Source organism: Zootoca vivipara, chromosome 1 (genome assembly GCF_965207765.1).
Source record: "Zootoca vivipara chromosome 1, rZooViv2.hap1.1, whole genome shotgun sequence".
Taxonomy (NCBI): domain Eukaryota; kingdom Metazoa; phylum Chordata; class Lepidosauria; order Squamata; family Lacertidae; genus Zootoca; species Zootoca vivipara.
The window spans coordinates 54,492,798-54,504,554 of NC_142582.1; the positions used below are offsets into that span (position 1 = coordinate 54,492,798).

An 11,757-nucleotide genomic window follows, 5' to 3' on the forward strand; every position below is an offset into this window, starting at 1 on the left:
ATTAGAAATACATAGACGGATAATTATGAAATTATTGTGAGGTTAAAGAAGTTAACTGTTTATACGTATTTGGACAACTTTTCTGCTGTACTTTGTTGGAAGGTGAAAAATAATCATTTCCTTAATAACAATTTAAACAATCTATTTAACTAAAACAATTCCTGTTACCGGTACTATTTCCACCCCCACCCCTTTGGATTTGCTTCTACATTCAAGTGCCTATTCTGTGCAGTTAAGTTGATGCATTTGTTGGAACCCAGTGGGATTGGGAAGAGGTTGCCAGCCCTGAAGTGCCTTCAGCATTTGCCCCAAGTCTGAGTTGCACAGACTTGCACAATTATTACACAAGGTTCCCAAGACTTGTGGAGTATTCTGCTCACAAGGTTGCACTTTTCATTTTTACTCCTTTACAGTTAGCTACTTGTGCAGATCTCTTCCACTCCAAACAGTCTATTCATTGAACCTCTTGGAATTTAGCATTTAAGAGGTAAGAATTTGATTCTGTGTATATAAATTTGCAAAGGAAGAATGGGATTAAGGTCTTTTCCTCGACTCTGTATGTCTATTTTATAACATTTTTCCTGTGAAGAAAAGGCATGCTATCTCTGCAGATCCACAGATTCACACTTTTGAGAACTGCAAAAACCAGCATCTGTGATAATAACTTCTTGTTAGAAAAACTGCCCCAAATAATCTCTTGGAAACCTCTGGAAGAGCATGACAATGTGAATGGATTAATAATAATAATAATAATAATAATAATAATAATAATAATAATAATAATTTTTATTTATACCCCGCCCTTCCCAGTCAAGACCGGGCTCAGGGCGGCTAACAACAAATAATATCAACACAAATATAAAAGAAACAATTCAGTTAAAACAACAGAATAATACAATGTTAAAATTCAATTTTAAAATTAAAAATCTACGAATAAGATAAAACCATTATAAATAAAACCTTAGGGGAGGGTAACCGTGGGGTCAGACTGCGTCAGTCCAAAGGCCAAACGAAACAGCTCTGTCTTGCAGGCCCTACGAAAAGATGACAAATCCCGCAGGGCCCTAGTCTCCTGAGACAGAGCGTTCCACCAGGTCGGGGCCAGTACTGAGAAGGCCCTGGTCCTGGTCGAGGCCAGCCTAGCCACCTTGTGACTCGGGATCTCCAATATGTTATTATTTGTGGACCGTAATGTCCTCTGTGGGTCATACCGGGAGAGGCGGTCCCGTAGGTACGAGGGTCCTAAGCCGCATAAGGCTTTAAAGGTCAAAACCAGCACCTTGAACCTGATCCTGTACTCCACCGGGAGCCAGTGCAGTTGGTAAAGCACTGGATGAATATGATCCCGCAGCCGGGACCCCGTAAGGAGCCTCGCCGCGGCATTCTGCACCCGCTGGAGTTTCTGGGTCAGTTTCAAGGGCAGCCCCGCGTAGAGCGAGTTACAATAATCAAGCCTAGAGGTGACCATCGCATGGATCACTGTGGCTAGATCAGGTTGATAGAGATAGGGGACCAACTGCTTAATGCGGCGGAGATGGAAAAATGCCACCTTGGCTGTGGTTGCAACCTGTGCCTCCATGGAAAGGGAGGCATCCAAGGTTACCCCCAAGCTCTTGACAGAAGGGGCTGACACTAATTGGGCCCCAGCGAAAGATGGAAGTTGGCCCCCCCGCCCCATGTCATCCCGACCCAGCCAGAGGACCTCTGTCTTCGAAGGATTTAGCTTCAGCCGACTCCCACGTAGCCATCCAGCAACAGCTTCCAGGCACTTGGTCAATGTGTCCGGGGCCGAGGCAGGACGGCCATCCATCAACAGATAAATCTGGGTGTCATCAGCATATTGATGACAACCCAGCCCAAAACTCCGGACAATCTGGGCAAGGGGGCGCATGAAGATATTAAAAAGCATTGGGGAAAGGATTGCACCTTGCGGGACTCCACACACCAAGGAATGCCGCGGTGACAACCCCCTCCCTAGCACCACCCTCTGTCCCCGATCTGAGATAAAGGAACGCAGCCATTGTTGGACTGTACCCTGAATCCCCACGTCGGCAAGGCGGTGGTCTAAAAGCTCATAATCGACCATGTCGAAGGCGGCTGACAGATCTAGAAGAATCAGCAGCCCTGACCCGCCTTGATCCAGCTGTTTACGGAGGTCATCTGTTAGGGCGACCAGTGCTGTCTCGGTCCCGTGGCCGGGACGAAAGCTGGACTGGAATGGATCTAAAGCTGATGTTTCATCCAGAAACCTACCGAGCTGTTCGGCAACCGCTCTTTCAATTATCTTACCCAAGTATGGAAGATTTGAAACAGGGCGATAATTGGATAGATCTAGTGGATCTGACGATGCTTTCTTTAAGAGCGGACGCACCACTGCTTCCTTCAACTCCTCTGGGAAAGTCCCTGAACTGAGAGACAAGTTGATAATCTCAACCAGGGGGCCCCGTACCTCGTCTGGACACGCTCTAATCAGCCAGGACGGGCAGGGGTCTAGGGAGCAAGTTAATGGAATTAATTTACCAAAAATTTAAATATTGCATGTAAAGTCTCATGCTACATAATTAAAAACAAATCCTTATTTCTTGATGAATAGCCTTTGGACCATAATGTAACTTAAATAGAAAATTCCTCCAAAAGCATTTTATTTCTTTTTAAAAATCCAATGTAATTTTTTTAAAAATCCATTTTTTATTCCTTTTTTAAAAATAATAATAATAATCTTGGATTTTTATCCACCCTGATCAGAAGACATGGCACACACACACTGTTGGGACGGCAATGTCCATCAATTGTGGGGGGGAGGGGTGCTGGCCAGCCATGCTCAGCTGATTTCCCCTCCTCTCCCTCCTGGTAAATAGCAGCAACTCGGCTCTCAGCTGTCCACCCCACCCCATGCCATCTGCTACTGTTAGGAGGCTTGGCTTCCTTCACATTTTAGGTATATATGTATTTCTGGGGCATAAATGGGGGGGGGGCATTTTTTAAAATCTCCTTTTGGCTGGGAACGTCCTTTCCTTCTTAAGTGCAAAGAGCAGCACAGGCTTTACTCACAAACAATTGCCCTGCTGGCTTTATCCCCCTGAGCCAATCCACTGGAAGCAGCTGACCTGCCCGATTTCAGTTTTAGTATACATCATGTATGAGTCTGTGTTTGGGTGTGTTTGGGAAGCAGTGGCAGCAGGGGATTTGTAACATTTGCCCAAATCTGAGTGGTTTGTTTTTTTTAAATTGTTTCTTTGGTTGGTCGGTTGTTGTTTTTTTGCAGATAATGGCTAATACAACCGTGATGCTGATTCCCAAAACTAATGCCAGTGTTAGCCAAGCAGGCCAGGGAGTCCTTAGTGCTGCTACCCTGCCATCAGGGATGGCACAATACATAAAATATGCAGGCCAACAGGTTGGAAGCCCCAACAACCAGCCACAACATTCCCAACAACCAGGGTGGATGGAGAAACTTGTCAAAGTGGAGACCAAGACTCTGGGGGTAAGTGTATTTGAGAGCTGCCAACATGGAGGTCCAATGCTTAGGGTCATGTTTCTACTTGGAAGTACCGATAAGTCTTGTTGAGTTCAGTGGAACTTTGACTATACAACTCTATACATAATAACCTGGAAATAAGTCCCAGTGCATTAAATGCATATTGCATATAATTGCATAGTTGCTCCCTGGCAGGGGGTTGAGGGAGAAAACCAGTTTGGTTTACATTTTCCCTGGAAACCAACCAAACTTGCACTTCCCAAAACAATAGGCAGACTAAAATGTAGTTCTCTGAATTTTGTTATCCAGTTCTCCAACCAAAGAAGTGTACATGCTACCGGAACATGTCTCTACAGATACATATATGAATTAAAATGACATACAGAAATGCATTTTAGTAGAGATAATCCATTATAGTAGGGGACCTGGGTCAGGATCATGAGGTGGGGAGAATGCATTTCAGTTCTTTATTTACCAAAGGGAAACTGATGTGCTGTTTTGTGCATTTTGTTCCTACAGGCCGTCCAGATCTTAATTGGTTTGATGCACATTGGCTTTGGGAGTGTCTCGGCTGTTCTTTGTCCCTGGATATCAACTCTTGCTACTACTTTAGGTTACCCATTCTGGGGTGGACTATTTGTAAGTAGAATATCATTGGCCTTTTGAGCGACAGCGTGTATCAGTGTTGAATTTAGACTTTGCAGATCTACATCCAAATTCCTTTCAGATGGTGGCTCCTTGTGTGTGGAGAATGGGTGACTGGTAACAGAACAGCTGTGTCATTAAGAAGGCTTTCCCTACTCATTTTAAGGATTAATAACAGATTTGGAATCGTAGAAATGGCTTCATTTCTTGAGTTTATATCTGAACTTACTTTATCTTCTAACACACTGCTTCCTTTTTCATCATCAGGCAGCTTTTCTAGAAAGCATTTGGATTAAGTAGGCCAGTGGTGTCCAAACCATGGCTCTCCAGTTGTTCCTGGACTACAACTCCCACCACCATTGGCTATGCTAGGCCCTAGTCCTCACTAGGCTGTTCTGAGTTTTTTCCCCTTCCTCTTTTCATTTCCTACCACCCCACCCCATCCCAAATATTTCTTGCACTTCTGAAACTGGGGTTTCCCAAGCCTGCTAATACCGTCCCCCATGTGCCTTTTGTGTGGATGGTGTTACTCTGGCTACACAAGGAACAGCACTTACAGAATTAAGGCCACTATTTGAATATGTGTAATTATGCATGTATAGGGACGTGGGAGGCGCTGTGGTCTAAACCACAGAGCCTAGGGCTTGCTGATCGAAAGGTGGGTGGTTCGAATCCCCGCGACGGGGTGAGCTCCCGTTGCTCCGTCCCAGCTCCTGCCCACCCACCAGTTCAAAAGCACGTCAAGTCAAAGTAGAAAAATAGGTACCGCTCAGGTGGGAAGGTAAACGGTGTTTCCGTGCGCTGCTCTGGTTTGTTATAATCGGCTTTGTCATGCTGGCCACATGACCCGGAGGTTTTCTGCGAACAAACACCGGCTCCCTCGGCCTATAGAGCGAGATGAGCGCCGCAACCCCAGAGTCGTCCACGACTGGACCTAATGGTCAGGTGTACCTTTACCTTTAATTATGCATATATGTGCTTCTAATATGATGTAATGCTTCTCTTCCTAGAAGGATAAACTTGTGAACTTCAAGAGAGAAAAAGTTCTGTTATCTGATATAACCCAGTTTTTCATTGTAGAGGGCATGTTTTCGAAAATTTTAAATGAACTTCAGTCAAAAGCGTCTTTTCCCTTGTTTTGTGCAGTTCGTTATTTCTGGATCCCTGTCGGTGTCAGCTGAGAAACATGCAACTCGCTGTCTGGTAAGAGAGAAAGAAATGTGGCAGTTTTAATCTCTTCTGTGATCCTGGACATGCCAGTTAACATGCTTCCTTCTTATTACAAATCCAAGGCCATATTGGCAGCTTCCCCTATAGATCTTCAAGCCCAAGTTCTGGAACAAGGAGCCTCCATCAAGTCCCACCCCCTGTTCCCACAAACATCCATCTTGACCAGACCAGCCTTGGTCTGAAATGAGGACCCTCTTTGACCAATGGAGAATGCAGAGGCAGCCTTGAGTCTGCCAGCTGGACCTGTCCCCCTTCTTTCAGCACTCAAGCCAGGAAATGTGCATTCGCTGTGCCCCTTCTGATATTCCCTTCATGGTGCTAGAGCACTGCAGGTCGCATGTTGCATCAAGAGGCTTGGTGATCCACACTGGAGTAGCTCTGTAAATTTATTTATTTACTATTATATTTATATCCAACCTTTCCTCCAAAGAGCTCAAGGTAGTTCTCCTCCCTGTTTTATCTTCACAACAACCCTGTGAGGTAGGTTAGGCTGAGAGATGGTGACTGGCCCAAGGTCACCAAGTGAGCTTCATGGCTGAGTGGGGATTTGAACTGTCATCTCCCAAGGCCTAGTCCCACATTCTAGCTTCTATACCATGCTGGCCCTCAAACGAATCAAAGGGATTTTGTTGTGACACATTTTGGGCCATTTATTTATTTCATTTATACCCCACCTTCTTTTCAGGGAGTTCAATGTGGCATACATGACTCTCCCCCTCCTCAATTAATCCCCACAAGAACCACGTGAGGTGCGTTAGACTTGCCCAAAGTCACCCACTGTGCTTCATGGCCAAGTGGGAATTTGAACCCTGGTCTCCCAGATCCTAATTTGACATTTTAACCGCTCCACCTCACTGGTATATGTAAATTCCATAGCTGCCAAGTTTTCCCTTTTCTCGCGAGGAAGCCTATTCAGCATAAGGGAAAATCCCTGTAAAAAAGGGATAACTTGGCAGCTATGAAATTCTATCCATTTATGTGAAAAGCAAAAAAATGGCAACGATTTTTAGATTCTCCACTATAGGCCATGGGAGCAAAACAGCTTTGGATTTCACTAATCGGATGCTGACCCAAATAACAAATCAAACTGGAATGACCTGCAGCAGGCCTGAAACAGATTGGGCTGCGTGGGATGCATGTTATATGTAATATACGCATTATTGTATACAACAAAAATGACATGATTTGAAGGAGCTCAATAACTAACACGAAATCATTTTATGGAGGTTACCTTAATTCAAAATATTGCCAGAACCACTAGAAGCTCTCCCACAGAAGAATCAAGATGGGCAGTTTCATGTTCTTATCAGATAATTTAACTATAAAGTAACCTTGTGTTATGGGTCTGTGGGGTACCTGGGCTTCTCTTCTCATACTTGGGGTTAGTAAATGTTAACGTTTAATCCTAGGAGCGTCTCCATTGCAGGCTCAGGTTGTATATCTGTATGTGTAATTAAACCCTATATCATAAAGACATCACAGTCTCTGCTGTGCTTCATTTCTAAATGAAGCACGAACCCAGGTGTTTCAGGTAAGCGCCTGGACCCCAGGAACCTCGCACTATGGGGTGGCGTGTAACACTCTGCTTGCTTTGTATTTTTAGTAGCCTGCAAATGACATTCTTTGTTTCTTTCAGGTGCGAGGCAGCTTAGGAATGAATATCACAAGTGCTGCAATGGCATTAGCTGGCATCATTCTGTATTTGGTAGGGCTGTATGTAACTCCTTTTGATTACAGTTCAAGTGATTACGGATATTATTGGACAAAGGTAAGTGAAAAGAACGCCACACAGAACTTTGTACTGTATCCAACTAATCAGCGTATGTGAGAAACAACTTATGTGAACTCAATGGAACTTCCCCTTCCTCTCCCCTCCCCGCGTGCCACCCCACCTCCAAATCTGCAGGTGTGGGGTGAGAAGAGGGAGATCTTCTGTTGTACTCACAGAAGTCATCCCATGACTGCAATTATTTAGTTCGAAGTCTTTATGGGCAGGATCCAGAAAGAGGGATACACCTTATTTCAAGTTGTTGGGTTTTTTGGTGCTGTTTTACTGGGCATTTTGGAATAAATAAATGAAGCTCAAATGACCATTTCTAGAGTTGTGAGAGGGCATTCCAGGTTCCATTGTCTACCAAACAGTGTCAAGCATGGGTTGGTAGCCCTGCTTTGAGATGCTGCAAAACACAAACGTGCTATGACGGTCTCTGCCCGGGTTCATGGTGCCTTTCTAGAGGCTTCATCCGGGGCAAAAAAAAAAAAAAAGGCTAAGGGTAACTACGGCACTATACTCTCTATCCTTGGTTTTACAATTGTACGTTTCAAGATGTATTTGTATGTGAAGCAGACACCTTAATCAAATTATTCAAAATTGTCACCATTACCAGCAGATTTTCCCAGGCTGATTCATAGATTACGTTACACAGAAGATGGAGACTAGGACACTTTTATGTTTCAGCTAAATTTAATTTTCAGTACTTAGAACTGTATGATAAATGCCTTTCCACACACTTCTGTGCTCCACAGGCTGCAAGTATTGTTCTTGTCGCCGTTCTCCTCTTGTTCAGCATTCTGGAGTTCTGCATTGCTGTCTCATCAGCATATTTTGGGTACCAGTTAACCTGCTGTTCCAATGACCAGGTAAGCATTTGATACCTTGCTTAGAGTTTTAGCAGATCTTGTTCATAACCGAGGAAGCTTCTAGAAACTGGCACTGCTACCATAGAATCATAGAGTTGGAAGAGACCACAAGGACCATCCAGTCCAACCCCCTGCCAAGCAGGAAACACCATCAAAGCATTCCTGGCAGATGGCTGTCAAGCCTCTGCTTAAAGACCTCCAAAGAAGGAGACTCCACCACACTCCTTGGTAGCAAATTCCACTGCCGAACAGCTCTTACCAGCACCACTTCTGCACTGGCAGCAGGGCAGGCAGCAGAGCTCAGGCGGGCACTGCCTCTTGGACTTCCACTGCTTGTTCTTTGCTGGACCTAAGGCCCCATCACTCTTCCTATTCTTGTAATTCTTTTTCAGTTAGTAGAAATTATTCCCGGGCTCACTGCCAATCACCTTATCTTCCCCCACATTCCATTGCTTCTTGTTTTATTTGAAGTAGACAGTTTTGTTGTGCTGCTCCCATTTGCTTGTTAGAATTTTGTCAGTACCAAATATATCATAACAGGAGGCCTAGAAAAAAAAACACCATTGTGGAGTTGGAGCAAGCATGCATGTCAGTAGAGAATTGAGGGGGGAAAGTGGGTAAGAAGGGGCAACTGCAATGATACCTCTTTGAAGTGCTGCCATTTTTGTATGTGAGCTTTTGCACATTGGTGAGGGGAGACCTCTATTGGCTTTAGAAAATAAAATAAAATAAAAGGCACACCAAGATACTTAAGGCATCCCTAATGGCAAGATGCCTCAGCACATCTCTGCAGAGATTACAGGGAATCACAAGGTACACCATTCACAGATACCATTCCATGTGCTTCAATAGCACTTTGCCTGTCCGCAGTGGATGGGCTGGCAATGCAGGGTATTGAAAGTCAGAAAAAAATGTCCACAAATCACATCTGCATAAACAAAGAAGTGGGCAGTTTGAAAAATATTGGAATTCATTGTGCTAAGAACGGTTTTGTTTGGTTCTCTCTCCATCGTAGGTGAACAAATGAAGGATCGCAATTCCAGAGTGGGAAAGCAACCCAAGAAATAACCTAAGAAATATTACTCAGAGTTGCCAAACTTAAAAAAAATCCCTCAGGGTTTCTCAGTGCCAGTTTTGGTGCCAGCTCTTTTGGGGAGTGTTATATTGTGACGTATATTTCTTGTTGGTGTTTGCTAACTATGCGGTTCACTTGTTTTGACATGACCTCTTAGCGTCATAGCAGTTACCGGTACTTTGGTTTCTCTTCCATCTTTGTTGCTTGTTGTTGGTCGTTAGGTCCAGGCAGGACCCAGAAGAAGACTACCCTTAACTCTAATAAAGTTCTCCACCATTTCTGACTGCTTGGTTGTAGAATTATTGCAGAGAGGGCAACAAAGCAGCAGTTCCTTGTATGCCAGGCTAGACAGTAGCAAATGGGAGAAGGTTCAGGGCAGCCTGAGACAGCGCATGTCTTCTCTTCCCATCTCTTGCGCCATTGTGAACTAAGCTGTCCTCTGTTAAATTTACATCCTTTGCTGAAGCAGACCCTGATGCTTGCAAAGTCTCGGGCTGTTTCCAGTGCACCCAGCTGACGTGGGTAAATTTCAAGGCGTGCAGTGTTGGTGACTTGTGGAAGTCAGTTGTTAGCTCACCAGACCTCAACCAGTGTGATAGATATCGCATTCAAATCATAGAATTGTAGAGTTGGAAGGGACCACGTGGGTCGTCTAGTCCAACCCCCTGCAATGCAGGAATCTTTTGCCCAATGTGGGGCTCAAACCCACAGCCCTGAGATTAAGAATCTCATGCTCTACTGAGTGAGCTAGATGTATCAGCAGAGTGTGGAGCCCCAGCAGAGTCTTCGGATTTATACCTGAGGCACATTTCCTGAACCAATGGGAGGGTGAATGACTCAGCAAGTCAACATACTTGACCTCCCTGGTGTTGTTATGGTAACCCAGTGCACCTGGCACCCTTATCTCAGAACGTGGGGGATGTGCTCCTCAAGACATGAGCCCAAGCACTGTGCAATTACACCCATTGTTCACATTACACCAACATGCAGCAGTGCACTGTGCAGTAGTAGAATATGGGGACAAAGGCTTCACTCCTTGTCCCAGTTTGCCTAGGCAGGATTTAGCTGTCATGCAACTTTTAGAGCAAAACCCAAGGATTTGGAGAACTGCAGAGCAGGAAGTGCAGTAGCAAACTGATAATCTGCCAGCACCAGCCCTTTCCCGATATTTTAACACTGATGCTCACACAATCAGAATTGCTCGCTGGCCCTGCCCCTTCTGTGATGTTCTCGCCCTCCTTCATGATGATGACAGAGTGGCGGTGGCCCCTGAATGCTGAGGATGGTGATTATGACAGTGGTGATGACATGGCACATGTCTTCTTCTGATGAATTACTCTTCGGTTTTACAGGCAATGGTTTATATTCCCTACACTGTTGATGCGGCTCCCGCTGAAGGCAATTGTGCTCCTCCTCCTCCAGCTTCTGCTCCTCCGGCTTACAGTACTGTGGATTCTTTCCCCAAGAATGAGTGAAGAATCCAAGGGAGAAGTTGTATATGGGAGATGCTGCTTAAAGGAGTCTAATTAACACTCATTTTTCTGTTTTTTGGCACATATATCCATTTTTAATAAAATGTTATTAGAATTTAGAAAGGAATACAAATATTATTATCAAATATCTTTTTTAAAAAAATCAAAACTAAAATGTTAATCTTTATGAAAACAAACCCAAAGGAAAAGAAGTGGGGGGAGGGGTTAAAGAAAGAGGGGTGGAAAAGGAGTAAAAGAGAAAAAAATAGAGTTAAGAAAATAGAGAACTTCTGATTCTTCGTCTATCAGTGATATATAAACATTATTCAACTCATCCACTCCAATATAATACTTGTCTAAACTACTTTCTATAAAGCAACATTATCTTCAGTTCTCAAACCCAAACGTCATTTATTCATTTTCTTTTTCACGCAAAATTTCTTTAAAAGGTTTCCATTCCTTAGTATATGTTAACAATGACTTTTCTCTGATTAAACATGCTTAGGCAGCAGTGTCATACAGCATCAAAAACAGGCTAGTGCAATTCTAGGCTGCATCAACAGAAATATAATGCCCACATCAAAGGGAATAGTAGTACCACTCCATTCTGCCTTGATCAGACCCCAACTGGAGCACTGTGACCAGTTCTGGGCACCACAATTCAAGAAGGATATTGACAAGCGGAAACATGTGCAAAAGAGGGTGACCAACGTGATAAAGGCTATAGAAATCAAGTCTGAAGGAGTTGAGTATGTTAAACCTGGTAAAGAGTAGACTAATAGCCCTCTTCAAATATCTAAAGGGTTGATACATGGAAGACGGAGCAAGCTTGTTTCCTTCTGCTCTGGAGGGTAGGACTCAAAGCAACGGCTTCAAGTTACAAGAAAGAAGATTTTGACTAAACATCAGGAGGAACTTTCTGATGGCAAGAGCTGTTTGACAGTGGAACGGACTCCCTTGGGAGGTGGTGGACTCTCCTCCCGCGGAGGTTGTCAAGCAGAGGTTGGATGGTCATGTGTCATGGATGTTCTAGCTGAGATTCCTACATTGCCTTAGGGTTCCTTGCAACTCTACAATTCAATGATTCCAACAGAGTAATGTGAACAAAAATGCATATATTGGCATAAAGTGTGCATAAAAATGCACGTTAGTGAAAAGAACATACTGTACAAAAATGCATTCTATTATGGGAAGCAGTTCTTCAAAAATGTGTATAT

General features: G+C 44.0%; 1 protein-coding gene across 2 annotated transcripts; it reads left to right on the forward strand.

The window, feature by feature from the left end:
• The first annotated feature begins 413 nt into the window (after positions 1 to 413).
• LOC118079619 (membrane-spanning 4-domains subfamily A member 8-like) lies at positions 414 to 10,661 on the forward strand. Of its 2 annotated transcripts, none has more exons than XM_088664659.1 (7): positions 414 to 487; positions 3,266 to 3,484; positions 3,998 to 4,117; positions 5,270 to 5,326; positions 6,990 to 7,121; positions 7,880 to 7,993; positions 10,421 to 10,661. In XM_088664659.1, exons 2-7 carry the CDS (start codon positions 3,269 to 3,271, stop codon positions 10,541 to 10,543), a joined length of 762 nt encoding a protein of 253 aa, XP_088520785.1. In that variant the 5' UTR covers positions 414 to 487; positions 3,266 to 3,268; the 3' UTR covers positions 10,544 to 10,661. The 2 variants fall into 2 exon arrangements, with proteins under 2 accessions (XP_088520785.1, XP_088520787.1); XM_088664661.1 differs by lacking the exon at positions 10,421 to 10,661 and adding an exon at positions 9,009 to 9,352.
• Positions 10,662 to 11,757: the final 1,096 nt, after the last annotated feature.